The sequence below is a fragment of the Leucopleurus acutus genome (genome assembly GCF_964270905.1).
Source record: "Leucopleurus acutus genome assembly, chromosome: 14".
Classification (NCBI taxonomy): Eukaryota; Metazoa; Chordata; class Mammalia; order Artiodactyla; family Delphinidae; genus Leucopleurus; species Leucopleurus acutus.
In genome coordinates, this window is record NC_139156.1 from 58,847,472 (window position 1) to 58,865,878 (window position 18,407).

The window sequence follows — 18,407 nt, forward strand, 5'->3', positions numbered from 1 at the left end:
TCCACAAAATACACCTATGCAATCCTGGGGTAAAGAGGGGAAGGGGTTCCCATTCAATTCTACGAGAATTTACAGAGTTTTGTAATAGTAGCCACTGTTTTTGTGCCTTTACTAGGTGCCAGGATTATGGCTAAGAGATTTATGAACGCATGAATCCTTATAACAATCCTGGGAGGTAGATATCTCTTTTATACAGATGAGGAAACTGAGACACAAAAGGTTAAGAGTTTTTCCCAAGTCATACAGCTAGTATTTTAGAGCCAGGAATCTAGTCCAGGCCACCTGACTCCAAAATCCATGCTCTGAACATCATACTGAATGAAACATGCTAGATTATGGGGATTAAAAGCTGAATACTCTGGGTCCTTGCCCTCCAGGGGTCCATTGTCTAGGGATCCTCTGAACAGGAAGCCCAGGAGACCTTGTGCCCCCAAACCCCACTCAGAAATCTAACTGTTCATGCAGAGAACATACGCTGACCACGTCTTGAATTTTTTGGGCCCTTCACATAATCTGGCCAATTGTCACCAATGTATCTCAATCAGGGCTGCATATCAGAAACACCTAGGGAATTTTTCTAAAATCACGAGCCCTGGCACCAGCCCTGACCTGAATCACAATCTCTGTGGGTAGAGCATAAACATATATATATATATATATATATTTTTTTTTAAGTTCACAGGTGACTTGGTTAAGAAACATGGCCAGAACTCACTAGCATAGATTGGAAATTCCAAAATTTTGGCATCCAACTGTAACTCCTGAACTGCCTTCTACATCCAGTTCTTAAGAAGCTGATGTTTGGTTCAAAATATATGTACATGCCCATTAGGATATCACCCAGCTTTAGATTCTGAGCTCCCTGATGTGAGGGATAGCAAAGGCTGGTCATGAGCTTCATTAACACACACTGAGGAAACTCAGCACCAGCCCCATGCACAGATGATGGGAAACTATGTCTTCTGTTTCCTGAATGCCACAGACTCAAGCTGGGTTGGGTTTGGGATCAGCAATTTTCACTCATGCACATGTCCCCCTTGGTTGAAGTCAGCCCAAGGATTGTTGGGGTCAGAGTGAAGAGTATATGGTAGGATCACCGTGTAAAGTTGTACAAGATGTGCACTGCACAGAGGCATGAGGCTGGGGAGGGAACTAGGAGTTGACAAAGCCTGCACACCATTTACCAAGCTGTGGACTTCTGGCTTGGGGCACATTTTTGTACCTTATGTGCTATGGAGGGTCTGTTCCACAAGTCTCCTAGCTTCTCCTCCCAAAGCCCCATTAAGTCCAGATATTGCCCCACAGGAAACTCTGGGGTGCATTCCACCATTGTCATTTTCTACTTTTTATCATCCCAACTCCCTCCCATACAAGCATGAGGGAAGAGGCAAAATTTTCAGAAAAATCACATTTGATCAACCATACTTATTCACAATTACAAAAATAGATATAAATAAAAATACCAGAATATAATTATTAAATATTCAGTGTACAGGAATGGTCCTCACCTCACTCAGTGAGGATTGGATGAACTCGGCGGGAAGGTCAGAAGGGATAACTGGCCAAGAATGGACATCTATGTGACAGTGAGACTGGAAATTTAGTGCTGGTCAGTGTGTGCCCCAGAATGGTACATTTATACGTATCATCACCTGGGAGACCCAAGAGGCCCCACAACCTCTCCAAACAGGCCATTCTGTGTGATGTCACAGTCCATACAATTTGGGGAAGTATCTAGACTTGCAGTCAGACACAGAACACCAGATCTTACACTGACACAGCCTGTGCACAAGTGTGCCAACATACACACACGTATATAACATTTCCTGATACATTCATGGAATGTCAGAGCCCTTCCCTCAAGTCATTTAGTGTCCTTACTCTCCAAACCACTGTTCCTGCATTGGCCAAGCTCTCTCAAGAGACCTCAGTTCTGTTACACTTCCTAATTGGGAAATTATTCATTTCCCAACAGTGGGCCTCATGAATGGCCCACTGCCAGGGAGCTGGCTCTCCTTCCACCTATGCACAGGAGATACCATTTTTAACTCCAGGAAGCTTTAGTCCAGAAAATGACAATACCATTCTGGCTCAGGACCACCCTTCCATCCTGGCCAGGGGAGATCTGGGCGTCCAGCACCCAGACGTGTATCTGAGGGTGAAGCTACTGTCACTCACCCTGATGGGCAGCACAAGCAAAACCACCTCTGCAGAGCTCATCTTCCTCAGTCTCTTCATTACATACAGCTGTGCAGATGGCCCTACTGCAAAAATGACGGTCACTGTGGGAGTGGGTGGTACCCGTCTCTTCCCTTGGTTCTCTGGGGGCCCTCAGAGGGCTAGGCCATTCTCTCCCCCAGTGTGAGTGTGGATCCAGGGCAGGAAGCTTGAGACCCTTGTGTAGACGCCTGGCTTTTCCTTCATGGCACATTCACGGCCCCAGCTCACAATCCCAGTCAGAGTCATGCGGCCTTGGGTGAAGCAGACCAGCGGCCCCCCTGAGTCTCCCTGTTAAGCCAAGGACACAAAAGGTGAGCCCTGGGAGAAGTGAGAAGGGGGCCATCTGATCCTACGACCCAATCATGCCCGAGAGAAAAGGGAGAGTTTCCTAGAGTCAAAGTCCTTGGTGACTCCCCATTTCCTACCACACCAAGTTTAAAAATCCCCTGCTTGGCTTTCGAAGTCCTGTTATCTACAGTTTTACCTACATTTTCAGACCCTACTTCTCCTTCCCATCCCAAAATATGCTGTGCTCATTCTCATTTTTGTATCTTGCAACTGAAATGCTCTCTTTTATTTCCTCTGCCTCCTCAAATTCCTATTGAGTCACATTCTCTCTGAAGTGCCCCCCTCAGTGACCATCTAGTTGGTTCTCACCTCCCTCTCCTAAACAGCTGATCATTTATAATTCACACCACACTCTGAGCACTGAATTGTGTTATTTTCTGTTGTTTTCTCTTTCTTAGGGTCTTAGTCCCCCTCCCTCCCTGAGTCTGAAGTGCCTACCAAAGAGCCAGGCTCTTGACAAATGTTTGGTAAATACATAAGGACTGGTTTAAACCTTCTAAGACCTGAACCCCCGGTCCTGGCTTCTTGGGATTTTGACTGGATAGAGGCTCCCCAAAGCTGGTAGGGACAGGCCCAGGAGCCCAGGGAGATCTAGGGGTGATGGAGAAAGATGCTTGGAACTCTCACCTGGCAGGAATCTGTTTCCCACTGTGGGTCAGCCGCACACAGCATTTTGCTGGTGACTTCAGTGCCATAGTAGTGGGGCTGCTGACACTCCTCGTGGGAAATCAGCTTCACAGTAGTCATTTTCAGCTGCTCTGGATAGATATAGTCAGCTAGATGGAGGAAACGGGGGAATGTACATTAAAATGTGTCTGTTGGGACTCTCTGCCAGGGAGGTCCAAAAAGTGTCCCTACCAGGGAAAGCCCTTATTTTTTTCCACCCACATCTAAGTCTTTACCCCACCTATAGTCCCTCATCCCTCACCCATTTAACTTTATGGCTCATCATTCCCTAAACAATGCTCCCCACTCCATCCCTGGACCCATCTGCTGCCTCCACAGTGCTCCCATCTCTACATCCACAGTCCTCTCTTGATCAAGCTGAGCTCACTTCCAGGTTACAACACTCCCTCAGGACCCTCTCAGCCAGACCCAAATGTCACTTACAGGGATTCTCTTTTCCAAAGCCAGTAACCTCACAGCTTGTGCCAAAACGGGCATCCCCATTTGCTGGGGGCAGGCAGATGACCTGTATGGACCGGGATGGCTGTGCACACTGGCCTGTGCTGGAACGGATCTTCAGCAAGGCTGGGGGAGCATGAAGGGGTCAGAGGGGAAAGATCACCACCTAGTCAGGTGGTCACTATCTCTCCCCTCCAAACCCTGAGGGAATGGCTGTCTATCCCTATGTCAGAGTCAGAGGTCATCCTGGGAGGTCTGCTGGTAGCTTGTCACCTGAAACAAGTCTCCCCTGTCCCATGCTTCAAGGGCTTTGTTCCAGCTGCTGACAAAGCCTTGGACAGCCAGGGCAACTGCATACAGCTGTATGAGTTTTTTTCCTGCAAAAAACAGCTCATAAAGCCCTGGCTGAGGTAGCTGGGCTGAAATCCCGCCCAATAATCTCTCCAAGTTCTATATCCTGGGAAAGACAGAGGCTCCATCCAACAATGGAAGGGGCATCCCAGCCCAAGCTATATGCCATCAGGGCCATTGCCACCCAGAAGAGGATACCTGTTTGGAAATTCAGGGACTCTACAGAGGAGCACCAGGCCCCTCACGTTTTCCACTCTGAACCCTTCCCCACCACTCCTTTGTTGTGTAAAGCAGGGTCTTCAAGTTCCCCTACAACCCCAACTTCACACGTGGGTCTCTTCTCAGACCCCCATTCCCACAGCTATCATCATCACGGCAGATGAGGGTTTTCCACTCACCAATATCATTGTGGTGAGCAAGGGTGTCAGCACTGTAGTCCTTATGTAAGATGAGCTTTTGCACCTCAAACTGCATCTCGCCAGGCGTGATGGAGTTAAGCTTTGACCGACCCAGGTAGACAATGTAGTCCTCCTTCCTTTGGTATTCACTGTGGGAGGGGAGATCAGTCAGTCTGATCTTGTGAGATCCTGTCACTTCCCCCTCCCCACCACAGCGACCTCAGAGCATCACTTGTCCCCAAGGCCATGGGCCATATAGAGAGAAGCCAAGGGGGTAGAAATAAGGGGAATCTTTTGCTGGGAAGGAGGAAGGGATTTGTTTGGGGTAGGGCAGGAGGGTCAGGGAGAAGAGACAGAGGGACATACATGAAGCAGTGTGTGGCGCTGACCACCCAGCAGGGATTGATGAGGCTGCCACCGCACACGTAGGTGACAGAGCCTGCACGGTGCCTCCTATAGATGGCTGCAAACCAAGGCTGGTTCTCGATGGTGGTGAATTCTCCCCCAACAATCTTAAAGCGGGGCCTCAGAGCCTTCTGGCCACACTGTAACTTTTCTGGAGGAGAGAGGGCATTTCTTTCTGGAGGAGAAAGAAAGTGATATCTTGGGGAGGGAGGAAGGATAAAGTGTCCTTCTCCTGGTCCTCTGACCTCCCAGTTTTTCAGGGCCAGGCAGGCCTCTCTCCTGTAGGCCTCCCTCCTCATCCCTCCTATGATGGAATAAGGGAAGAAATGAGTTTGTCCCCTTCCACCCACCATCATAAACAGGCCAGTGACACTCACCAGAAGAGCAGCTGTGCACCATGCACTCCTGGACAACCTGCATTAGGCCAACATGCACATAGCACCAGGGTCTCCTCTGATTGTCTGGGTTCCTGGCAACACAGAGGGGAGAAGGGTGCCATTCCAACCCAGAATGCCTTTTCTGTGTCCTCCCCTCCAGGGAAGACTCAACCAGAGGCCTTGATTTTCTCATGCTATGGCCAGCACTTGGCAAGCAGAAAAGATGGTAACGAGGGTTTCTGTGAGGCCATAAGGAGGGTCCTTGCTGCCCCCACCTCACCTGCAGTAATTGTGTTTCCCCAGTCCCAGCTGAAGGGCATCAGGTCTGTGGGCATGGTACGTTTTCAGAAGGATGGTGGGAGAGTTCCAGGCCAGGCAGGGCCGGCCGCTGGTGTCAGTGTTGGCCTTCCCTCGGTAAGAGTGACCATTCCCCTGATAGCAGGTTTTCGATGTATCTATGGGAGGATGTGAGGATGAGAATATTAGAAAGAGAAGGAAGTTCAGACAGGCATTTTAGAGATCCTATCAGGCCTCACATGATTTCAGTGAGGCAGAAGCTACTAGAAAGGGTCTCCTTCCATCCCCACCTCACATTTGTGCAGCCTCAGCTTCATGACATAGTGTGTGTTCATGTTTGACTGTGAATCACATGAGGATAAAGATGCCCCCCACTCTACCTCCTAATTCCTGCCTGCTCTTGCATCCCACCCATGTCTCCCTGCCCCCAAGTCTCTGGTGCCCCCTCCTCCCCAGTTGGAGTCAGGATCCCCATACCTATCTCACAGTGTTCCCCTTGGAATTTCTTTGGGCAGTCGCATCGTTGAATGTTGGAGAAGTACTTGTAGGACACACATTTTCCTCCATTCAGACAGCCACACTTCGCTGGAGAGCACAAAGATTGGGGGGTAAGCAAGGAGCATAGGTAGAGGCAAAGGGGGAGCCAGCAGGGACAGGGAGGGGCTGCCTCCTGAGGCTTTTCCAAGATATCTGTGCAACCAGATATTGTGCAAGGGGTGGATACTCACAGGCACCAGACACTTGATGAAGTTCATGGCTGCCCTGGAAGAGATGCAGGCGGGGGGAGAGATTGAAAGGAAAAGTTCACCAAAGGACCCATGTTCCTGGGACCCCAGGGTGAGGATAAACTGGCCCCAATCCCCAAACTCAGCCTTCCCTCCAGCTCCCTCTCTCCTTACCCTGTTCATGTCTAACTATCCCTCAAATGGAAGATCATCAGCTTCTAGCAGGGAGAAATGAATTGACTCAAGCAAGCTTCACAAATCAGATACCAACAGGTTGGGGCAGTCCCTGTGGCTTCTTCCTCCCTTGCCGGAAAGTGCAAGCTCCCTTGGTTCTCAAGGCCCCAATGCCACACCTGTCCTATTTCCCGGGGAGGGTTTGGCCCTGCTGTTGATGGAATTCGGAGGACTCCAGCTTCCTATGCAGCCCCTTCCTTCCCCAGCGCTTTTCAGGGGTCTTGCAAGCCCCCTCCTCCCGCCGCCAAGAGTCAAAAGCAGGGAAGCCAACTCACCTCGGAGTCTCTCACGACCAGGGCGCAGAGGAGCAGGCATGCCAGCAGGAGTCTCATGGCGGCGAGGCTGGGGCTCTAGACAGCGGCTCTACAAGGGAAGGAGAAGTCAGGGGAAGAAGCGGAGGAGCGCGCGAAGGCGGACCGGGTGGGTTACTGCAGTTCAGGGCTGGAGCCCCTAAGTCCCCTGCGGGAAGAGCCCGCGGTGACCAGGCTCCCCAGGCCCGGCCGTCTATCCTCTCTGGAGGCTCAGAGGTCGTGGCGCAGCCTGCACTGGTCCCCGCAGGGGAACACATGGGCACGGAGCGCGGTGACTCAGCGTGCAGCCGCAGCCGAGCCGGGGCAGCGAGTAAGGAGAAGTAAAGCCGGCAAAAGCTGGGTCGCCCGCATCCACCCTGCGCTCTTAGGGAGGTCCACACTCACCCGCACCTATGGCCGGAGGGGCGCAGGGCCGGAATAGCGGGGACTAGTGGACACTCTGATGCTCGGGCGGGCTCTAGGGCTCCAGTCTCCGCACTGTGCTGCTAGCGGGCAGTGCTGGCTCTATATTACGACTCGCCCTAGCCCTGGCCCCGCCCCAGCCCGGTATCGCCCCGTCCACTCCCTTCCCTCCCCTTCCCTGAGGACCCGCCGCGACTTGGACCCCGCAGGCTTCCACAACCTAAACTGTGAGAGGCAGCGCTGTCCCCACTGGAGGGGACGAACCAGGTCTGAACTGAGGTATGGAGAGACATCTAAATTCTCCGCCCCCTCCTCCCATTCACCTGGCCTGGGCCCCGCCCCCGTGCAGCACCCCCCCATCCCCCCGATTTGCCAAAAGGAAAGGCGCTAGGGAGACACTCTCCTCCAGCTCTGATGCCTCTTCCCAGATCCCCTAAAGCTCTTCTCCACCCTCGGCCCCCAGCTGCCTAGGACACTGATTCGGACCCTTGGGCTTAGAGGCATAGTCTGCAGGTTGTACAGCTGTGAAGTCTCTTTCTCAATGTGAAAATACACGTCGCTGAAACACACAAAAAACGTGTTCACAGGGACTGCCTCCAAGTAGTATGCCAGCTCCCCGAAAATCAACACAACCAGTGGATAAGACAAAGCTTAGTTTATTGCTTACTGCGGTAAGGTAGTTTGGTAGTGGCAGGGGAGGGGGTCCGATTTTATTGAGAATTTGCAGTTTGGTATAAGGCAGGTCTTTGAAAGTGAGGGCCTGATAAGGATTGGATAAGAGTCGTGATATGATATTGTAGGATTGTGAGAACAAAGTCTTAGGGCACAAACTGTTGATGCTTTCTATTGAAGTGTTCATAGGTTTTTCAGGAAGTTCCTAAAATGAACTATTCATTTATTTGCCTGGGCCATAGTATTGTCACTTAATAAAGACAATGGAATAGTAAAGCCTTATTAATGTAGAAAGTTCTATTTTCATCTCTGAAGAGAGAAATTTGGGAACTGGAGGACAAGAATGAGATTTCGTTTTCACTGTATAGCCTTTTACACTGTTTAAATTTTTGAAAACACATCCTTGTATCACCCGTTCCAAAAGGATAATTACAGATTTTTAAATGCACGTGTATTTAGTATTCTACTTCATCATAGAGCCTTGTTTCTAATAAGATAAAATATTTGCTCATCAAATAGATTGGCCTCCAGAAAGACAAACCATGTGTAAAGGACTCCACCTATGCTTCCTGCTTGAGGGTGAGCACACACAGTTGTGTACACACGCACAAGTCCATGCACACACACATATCTCTCAGGCAGAGCTGAAGAACTACAGCAGGGACTCTGAAGTTCAGTCACCCCCATCCGTTTCCCCTAGTGTTGGGAGCCAGGGCTTGGGGTCACTTGAATCCACCCTGCAGGACTGTCTCCCTCAATGGAAGGAGAGGAGGTTGAATCCCTGTAACCCACTAAGGGGCCCAAGGCTTGTCCCTCTCCCTGCCTAGGCCTACAGCGTTTTGCTGCCTGGCAAACCTGGACCTTGGGTCTAGGTCCACTTGAGATGGGCAGGAAGAGGGCAGAGAAAGTGCCAGGAGGGCAGGAAGAAGGAAAGCCTCTTTGCTCTGCCCCAACCAGAGGTCTCAGGATGCCAGCCTCTGCCTGGGGAGAGTACAAGTTAACCATCCAGCTTAGGAGGCAGGTGACCCATCATCCTCCGGGGAGAGAGTTTTTCTGTGCCCATCTCTGAGCTGCCAAGCCTCCCAGGGGATGGACTGAGTTAGAGGTGCTAGAGGCTTTGGAACCAGCCAGGCTACTTCCTGTAGAAGACTGTGATATGTTTTGTTTGGAGTTAGAACACATTATAGAACACATTAATTGTAAATAAACATGATCAAAATGTAAACAGAGTTACAACCTGAGGACTTACCCGGAAACTCTTAGGTTAGTTATCAGGAAATTCCCCGCTGACTTGTGATTCACTGAGCTTCCCCGGCAGCTCTCATGACTCCATATTACTTGGCTGGAGGCTGTCATGCTGATTCTGAGAGCAGGATGACCTCATTTCCTCCCGGACAAAGAGACTTGGAGACCGTTATGCAGCATGACACCCCTCTTCCCCCTCCTTCCTCTTGTGGGTTCTTCACCTGGTTGAACAATCCTAGAGCCTCTGTGAAGAGAGAATATCCTTTCCACTCTGTGATCTTTGGCGCTCTCTGAAATCTGTGTCCGTCTTTTGGTGCACAGTCTGTGCTATCTTTCAATTCTTTTAGGGCAGAGACTACATCTTAAATATCTTTCTCCCCCTCAGCACCTGGTGCATGCCATGTTCACCTAGGTGCTTTATTATGAATGAATCTGTGAACAAGTGAGAAGAGAGCGCTTTGGGGCTCCCTGGAAGTTTCCCTTCTCCTTGTCTTTTTTTTTTTCCTTGCCATAAAAAAATAGTACTGACATCATTTCTGTCTTTTGCTAAAAAGCACCTTGATACAAACCATTCCTCTTTAAACTCACAACCGCCTTACGTAGCTGGGAATAGTTATTTCCATTTCACAGATGAGGAAAATGAGGTGGAGAGAAGATACATAGTTGATAAGTGGCAAAGCCAGCGCTAGAACCCTGGTTTTCTGATCCTTGTTCCTGTGCTCCATACCTCACTGCTTCCAAAGGGAGGGATTCAGAACAGAAGGCTGTGAAGAGAAGGGCCAGATGCTGTAAGATGTTCCAGCTCAGGGGAGCCTTCTTGCTGGCTTTGGAGACCTCCTTCCAGAAACATGCCTAGGACTATGGGCTCTGAGCTCCTGGGAGACCCTGGCTATAATATGAGTTAGTTGCTTGCCTAAGTTCCAGAAACTAACTTGGTGGTCTAGTCTATCTGAAGTTTCTGTCAAGTGTGAGAGAATAAGGAACTGAATACATGTGGTTTCATTCTGTTCCTGAGTCTCAGAGTAAAACCACCAGCCTCCTGCCTCCACATCTCAGTGGTCCAGATCTCCCATGTTAGACGTGGCAACAGAGACTAATGCAGAGGCCCCATTTCCTGGAGCGGCTCATAAAAAAGCAGGCAGGTGCCAGGTGTGCCAGGAGGACCAGGATGTCAAACTTGGCCCTGAGACTGTGTCCAGGAAACAGGACCACTGAAGGGCTATTTTCTGACTAGCAGGACCCAAAGGGAAGTTCATGTCGAGTCACAAGATGTTTTCCTGGGTTGCTATACCAAGAATGTTCAGTTTGGTACTGTGTAGAGAGTGCAGTGTCTAGCCACAGGTCAGCCACATCCAAGTCTAATGACCTCAGGCAAGATGCTTAATTCTCTTGGTCTTGGTTCCCCATCTACAAAAAGAGGCAATGCCTGCCCTGCCCCTGCCTCACTTTGCAGATTGAATGAGATCATATTTGTGTGTGAAATCATTCATTCATCCCTTTATTCACTCACCAAGGATTTATCATGGGCCTAACATGTGTCAGGCACAGTTCTAGATGCTAGAGACACACGGATGAACTTTGTAAACTGTAATTCCTACCTTGAGTGCCTGCCTTGCCTTCCTGTCTATGACTGTCCTGGCCCAGAAGTCCAGGCCATTCCTGGGAGTCCATCCCAGGATTCCAGTCAAGTGGGGATGCTGTGTCCTTAACCAACAGTTCCCAGCAACTGACCAGCTGTGTGCACTGCTCACCCCCACATCCCTGACTCCCACTCTCTCCTCCTCTCCAGTTGTTCGTGGCCTGAAGCTCTTCTTTCTCACCTACTCATGGGGGCCACAGACTTCTCTGCAGTCCTGGGAAGGAGGCGGTGAATGCTGGTCATGTAGTTTCCTTGGGTCTGAGGACTCCTTCTCTCTGCATGTTTAATGCTGAGGGAAAGGATACTGTCTCACAGCAGGCACTGCAAGCCACATTTGGGGCCTGTAACATGATAGGGGAGGTGTTGGAGCTACTAGGCCCCCAGCGGCCTTTGGCAAGAGTAGGGCGGGGGAAGCCACATAATTGCTTCCTTACTCATGGAAAGCAAAGAGTACAGGGGCTGCAGCCTGAGGTTATACTCTTTCGTCAGTGAACAGAGGGGTCAAGTTGGACCCTCCAGCTTCAGCCTATGACCCCTACCCTTTCTCATCATTTCTGCCTCATCATCTCTGGCCCAGTTCCTAGCCCCACCCAAGCCAGTGAGCTCAGACCTCTGCATGAGTAGAGCCTTGGCCAGATTTTCCTTTGTCCCTAATCTAAACCTGGTTACTCCCTAAATCAGGAACTTACTACCTCAAAGAATGTTGGTCGTGGCTTTCCAGACCTTCTGGATTCTGAGGCCCCCACCAGAACCAAAGCTAGGCCCTGGTCCTAGAACTTCTGCTTAGAGCCCAGGCTACCATGCTGGATGGCAATGGCTGCTTAACCAGAAGCCAAAGGGGATACCCAGGAAAAAAGGGCTGGAATGGGAAACCAGAAACTGGTGGTTTTGCTAAAAACTGCCAAAAAGTCAATGATATTAAAGGAAATATGTTCAGCCAGGAGCTCGTATACTCAAAAATATTGTTCAGAAGAAAACCAACATAACATCCACAGCCTGCATGATGTATAATTTCATGGGCTCATGACTCTCCCAAGCTGGATTCTATATGCTTCTCTGCCTTTAACACAAGTGCAAGCACTTCCCTTTCCATTACACAGAGAGGAAAACAGAGGGCTGATGAAGGGAAGTGAATCATCTGCGTTCATTCACTGAAAATGATGAGATTGAGAATTCACTGATTTTAAGGAACCTGGTGACACATTTCCCCCCTCCCCCTCCTATTCTGAATCCTCTCTCCTCCCATCCTGACCACCCTCAATTCCCAGCCTCAGTCTCTTTGTCTTCCTACCCACCTGCAGAAGGTGCTTCTTTTCTCCAAGCAGTGATTGATAACAGTGTGATGAGGCAGCCAAGTCCTGGGGAGAGGTCAGTCTCCTTTTAGAAGGTACTAGAGGATGAAATGTATGGAAGTCTATGAGAAGAGGGAGCAGGGGCATGGCAGGGAGCCCCTTATATAGGTGTGTATGCGGAGTGAAGAGAGGGAATAGTATGTGGATAATCTAACCAGGAGGCTCCTGTTTACTCTGAGAGCAGAGATGGGGGGGAATATGACAGAAACTAAAGAAGAAGTCTCTTCTCTCTAAGGGAATATTATAATCTATCCCTTGTTGAAGATAGATTATAATGGCCAACTTCTATTTGCCTACATTCATTTTATTTTTCAATCTTAACAACAACATTTAAGGAAGGTACTATTAATATCACCATTTTATGGATGAGAAAACTGAGGCTCCCAGAATTTAAGCAGTTTATCCAAGGTCATGCTGTAGGTATATGGTAGGGTTGGGACTCACACGTAGAGTTGGTTGATTCCAGGGGTTGCAGAACTACCTCTGAGGCAATATCACATTCAGTCAGGAAGGTAGGGGTGCTGGTCCTTATACCTAATAGGGAATCTCCCTATTCTAACCCATGGTGCTATCCCAGAGTGTCCCCAGCTGTCCAAGTCATGTCTGGGTTGATTCCTGTCTATTCGCAGCTCAAGCCAGACTTTGATTAAAATGTTCCTCCTTTTGCTTAGTAAAGCCAGCCACAGTTGTATCTGCGGGGTCTTGTCAGAGAAGTGATCACTGGGTTTTCTGCCTGTGCTTATATGTCTGTGTAGATCTCTGGAAACATCAATTGTCAATTTTCCCTTTTTCAAAGCCGTTATTCAGCCATATTTGTATGACGGGGATACCTAGGGGTTTTCTGTGGGGAAATAACAATAGCATCTCTATATTGAACATGCATTTTATTTAGCAGGCATTTGGTAACCATTCTGTGTGCATTCTCTCATTTAATCCTCAGTGAGGGAGATGTAATATCAACCCCACTTAATGGATAAGGAACTGAAGCCCTCAGAGGTTAAGGATACACAGCCAAGCCAATATCAATAGTGTTGTCCCTTTACCCTTTCCTGAGGAAAAAAAAAGTTACCCTGTTATGTAGGTGCCCGGGAATCTGTAATAATATTCACTAATGTTATGTTTTCCAACCTTGTCTCATGATAAGAATCACCTGGCTTAAAGGTTTAAAGAATACAGAATCTCAGGTTACTTCCTTCTCTGATTCATTAAGTCTGGGAGGGGGCCCAGGAATCTGATTCTTAATATACGTCCCATAGGATTCTTACCACCAAACAAGTTTGGAGAAAATGTCAGCCAATGCATACCTAGGGAGCGTTAGTTTATTTTTTCACCTAGGAATGCCCAACTAAATCACGAATTTTCTATTGACTAAGGTTTCCACTTTAACCCCATCCTTTGAGGTGGGGGCCAGAGGAGAACGCAGAGGTGGGAATGGTTCATGGCAGGAAGGCTGACTTTTGGGCAGAGTTTCGCAGAGGTGAATCAAGGAGGGGATGTACACCTGAGAGCCTTGTGCCAACCCAGCCACCCTGAGGTGATTTTTCTAAAGAATCTGTTCTCAGAAAGTTAATTTCTTCAGCACCTCCGTACTTGTTCTTTTTTCAGATACTAATGATAGTTTCATTTAAAAAATGCCAAATGGATGGCTAATGGAGGGACTTTTCCATGTACAAGCTAAAAGAACGTGGGGAATTAGAGTAACCCTCAAAGTCATGGCAGTGGATAAGAAATTGACTCCCCAAGACTTTAGGAAAATTGGGAGAAACTGAGTAAAAATGAGAACAAAGCAGAACTGAGAATACTTGTACTTACTGGTACTTTTCTATCTGTGATATTTCCTCACATTTCCTGTGCTGGCCCAACTTCTGAGCTCTCAGGGTCAGTTTGTTTGTTTTCCCCTAGGCTCTTCTGGTTCCACCTGAATAGAACTGGGATTCCAGAGCATTGTCCCTTTGCAGGAGTGTGGGAACTATGCCCATCACCAGTGGACCCAGCAGCTGTGGGATGACCACAGCGTTTGCATTTGTAGTCAGGAAGGAAGTAACAGTGTCATTCTCCCTGTGCAGACCCTCTGCTCCATTGCATAGTGTCCTAAAGACTTATTCAGTCTGTATCATGGCAGTCAGCCTATTCTATTCGTAAAGAAAATTCGACCCCAAGTTCTAAAAATAAAAGAACTGAGCTCAACTCAGACTGTTCATTTCATTAAATGAACTAAAAATTACCTTCAAATACCTAAGGTGTGCCAAGGACTATGCTAGTCTCTGAGGGCACACAGAACAGACATGATCCCCACCCTGAAGAAGTTTAAAATCTTGTAAAGAAGAAAAAATGAATACACATGAAATGATTAAAAAGCCACTAGGTAAGATGGCTACTATAAAAAAAAAAGCCAGAAAATAACAAGTGTTGGCAAAGGATATAGAGAAATTAAAACTCTTGTGCACTGCTGGTGGGATTGTAAGATGTTGCAAACCACAATGAAAAATGGTGTGGCAGTTCCTCAAAAAATCAAATCTAGGACTATCAAATAGCCCCTCAATCCCTTGAGGATCCCTTCTGGGTATATATTGAAAAGAACTTAACCAGAGTCTCGAAGAAATATTTGTACACTCATGTCATAGCAGCACTACTCACAATAGCCAAGAAGTGGAAGCAGCCCAAGTGTCCACTGACAGATGAAGAGATAAGCAAAGGTGGTGTATACATTCAATGGAGTATTATTCAGTCTTCATTTTTTATTTTTTAAAGCATCTCCTTATTTCTTTTTTTTAAAAGAAATTTATTTATTTTTGGCTGCGTTGGGTCTTGGTTGCTGCGTGCAGGCTTTTTCTAGTTGCAGCAAGCGGGGGCTACTCTTCGTTTCAGTGCGCGGGCTTCTCATTGCAGTGGCTTCTCTTATCGCGGAGCACGGGCTCTAGGCGCGCAGGCTTCAGTAGTTGTGGCGCACAGGTTTGGTTGCTCCACAGCATGTGGGATCTTCCCAGACCAGCAGGCGGATTCTTAACCACTGCGCCACCAGGGAAGCCCTATTCAGTCTTTAAAAGGAAGGAAATCTTGTCACTTGTTGTATAACATCAATGAACCTTGAGGACATTATGCTAATTGAAATAAGCCAGTCACAAAAATCATATATGGATATATATGATTCCACACATATCTATAGATACAGAGGTATCCAAGGTAGTCAAATTTGAAGAGATAAAGAATGGTGGTTACCAGGGGCTGGTGAGAGGGAGAATTGGGGAGCTGTTGTTTAATAGCTATAAAGCTTCAGTATTTTGTTTGTTTTGGTTTGGTTTTTTTTAGATTTAATTTTATTTATGTTTGGCTGTGTTGGTTCTTCATTGCTGCGTGTGGGCTTTCTCTAGTTGTGGCGAGCAGGGGCTACTCTTCGTTGCAATGCACGGGCTTCTAATTGCAGTGGCTACGCTTGTTGCAGAGCATGGGCTCTAGGGGCGCGGGCTTCAGTAATTGTGGCACGCAGGCTCTAGAGCTCAGGCTCAGTAGTTGTGGTGCACAGGCTTAGTTGCTTCTCAGCATGTGGGGCCCTCCCAGACCAGGGATCGAACCCGTGTCCCCTGCATTGGCAAGTAGATTCTTATCCACTGCACCACCAGGGAAGTTCTGTTTGTTTTTAATTGAAATATAGTGATGTACAATGTTATGTTAGTTTCAGGTATACCACATAGTGATCTAACATTTAAATATCCTATGAAATGATCACCATAATAATCTAGTAACCATCTGTCCACATACAAAGTTATTACAATATTATTGACCATACTCCTTATTCTGTATATTTCAATTCTGTGACTTATTTATTTTATAACAGGAAATTCAAACACCTTAATTCTCTTCACCTATTTCGCTCAACCCCCCCACACCCTTTTCCCCTCTGGCAGCCACCCATTTGTTCTCTGTATCTGTGAGTCTGCTTTCATTTTGTTTTACTTATTTGTTTGTTTTGTTTTTTAGATTCCACATATAAGTTAAATAATTTGGTGTTTCTCTTTCTCTGACTTATTTCACTTAGCATGATACCCTCTAGATCCATCCATGTTATTGCAAATGGCAAGATTTTTTGACTGAGTAATATTTCATTGTATAAGTACACCACGTCTTCTTTATCCATTCATCTATTGATGGACAATTAGGTTGCTTCCATATCTTGGCTATTGCAAATAATGCTGCAATGAACATAAGGGTGCAAATATTTTTTTGAATTAGTGTTTTTGTTTTCTTCAGGTAAATATCCAGAAGTAAAATTCCTGGATTATATAGTAGTTCCAATTTTTATTTATTTATTTTTAAAATGTATTTAATTTATTTATGTTTGTCTGCATTGGGTCTTCATTGCTGCGTGCGGGCTTTCTCTAGTTGCGGCGAGTGGGGGCTACTCTTCTTTCTGGTGCGTGGGCTTCTCATTGCAGTGGCTTCTCCTGCTGTGGAGCATGGGCTGTATAGTACACACTCAGTAGTTGTGGTGCATGGGCTTAGTTGCTCCGCGGCATGTGGAATCTTCCCGGACCAGGGCTCGAACCCGTGTCCCCAGCACTGGCAGGAGGATTCTTAACCACTGCACCACCAGGAAAGCCCAATTTTTATTTTTTTGAGGAACATCATACTCTTTTCCATAATGGCTAACCAGTTTACAGTCCTACAAACAATGCATGAGGGTTCCCTTTTTTCCACATCCTCGCCAACACCTGTTATTTGTTGTCTTCTTGTTAATAGTCATTCTGATGGGTATCAGATGGCATCTCATTGTGGTTTTGATTTTTAGTGATGATTGATGATCACTAAGCATCACTTGATGATTAGTGATGTGCATCTTTTCATGTGTCTGTTGACCACCTGCCTGTCGTCTTTGAAAAAATGTCTATTTAGGTCCTTTGCCCATTTTTTAATCAAACTTTTTTTTTAATACTGAGTTGTATGAGTTCTTTATATATCTTGGATATTAACTCTTTATCAAATATATCATTTGAAAATATCTCCTCCCATTCAGTAGGCTGATTTTTCATTTTTTTGAATGGTTTCCTTCACTGTACAAAACTTTTTAGTTTGACGTACTCCCATTTGTTATTTTTGCTTTTGTCTTTCTTGTATGAGGAGACAGATCCAAAAAACTATTGTTAAGACGGATGTTGAAGAGTGTACTGCCTAGGACTTCCCTGGTGGCAGAGTGGTTAAGAATCTGCCTGCCAATTCAGGGGACACGGGTTCGAGCCCTAGTCCGGGAAGATCCCACATGCCGCAGAGCAACTAAGCCTGTGCACCACAATGACTGAGCCTGAGCTCTAGAGCCTGCGAGCCACAACTACTGAGGCCACACCCCACAACTATTGAAGCCCACGTGCCTAGAGCCCGTGCTCCACAACAAGAGAAGCCACTGCAATGAGAAACCCACGCACCATAACGAAAAGTAGCCCCCAGTCGCCGCAACTAGAGAAAGCCCCCACGCAGCAATGAAGACCCAATGCAGACAAACATAAATAAATAAATTTATTTTTAAAAAAAGTGTGCTGCCTATATTTTCCTCTAGAAGTTTTATAGTTTCAAGTCTTGCATTTAAATCTTTAATCCATTTTGAGAATATTTTTGTATATGGTTTTAGAAAATGGTCCAGTTTCATTCTTTTGCACGTAGCTGTCCAATTTTCCCAGCACCATTTATTGAAGTGGCTGTATATTCTTGCCCCCTTTGTTGTAGATTAATTGGCCATATAAGAATAAGTTTATTTCTGGGCTGTCTATTCCATTGATCTATGTGTCTGTTTTTGTGCCAGTGTCATACTATTTGTTTGTTTGTTTGTTTGTTTGTTTGTTTTGTGGTACGTGGGCCTCTCACTGTTGTGGCCTCTCCCATTGTGGAGCACAGGCTCCAGACGCGCAGGCTCAGCGGCCATGGCTCACGGGCCTAGCCACTCCGCAGCATGTGGGATCTTCCCGGACTGGGGCACGAACCTGTGTCCCCTGCATCAGCAAGCGGACTCTCAACCACTGTGCCACCAGGGAAGCCCTATACTGTTTTGATTACTGTAGCTTTGTAGTGTAGTTTGAAATCAGGGACTGTGATATCACCAGCTTTGTTCTTCTTTCTTAAGATTGCCTTGGCCAATTGGGGTCTTTGGTGTTTCCATACAAATTTTAGGATTGATTGTTCTAGTTTGGTGAAAAATGTTTTTGGTATTTTGGTAAGGATTACATTGAATCTGTTGATTGCCTTGGGTAGTATGGACATTTTAACAGTATTAATTCTTCCAGTCAGTGAGCATGGTATATCATTCCATTTGTTTGTGTC

General features: G+C 47.1%; 1 protein-coding gene across 3 annotated transcripts; it reads right to left on the reverse strand.

Moving 5' to 3' along the window:
• Positions 1–2,331: 2,331 nt before the first annotated feature.
• On the reverse strand, positions 2,332–6,842 carry PLAU (plasminogen activator, urokinase; the record flags this gene model as incomplete). 3 transcript variants are annotated; one of them, XM_082854997.1, is made up of 10 exons in its annotated part: positions 2,332–2,508; positions 3,196–3,344; positions 3,679–3,819; positions 4,443–4,591; positions 4,809–5,022; positions 5,225–5,316; positions 5,505–5,679; positions 5,999–6,106; positions 6,256–6,283; positions 6,756–6,842. In XM_082854997.1, 10 exons carry the CDS (start codon positions 6,810–6,812, stop codon positions 2,332–2,334), a joined length of 1,290 nt encoding a protein of 429 aa, XP_082711123.1. The 3 variants fall into 3 exon arrangements, with proteins under 3 accessions (XP_082711123.1, XP_082711122.1, XP_082711124.1); XM_082854996.1 differs by having other exon boundaries at positions 6,250–6,283; XM_082854998.1 differs by having other exon boundaries at positions 6,250–6,283; positions 6,771–6,812.
• Between the last annotated feature and the right edge of the window lie 11,565 nt (positions 6,843–18,407).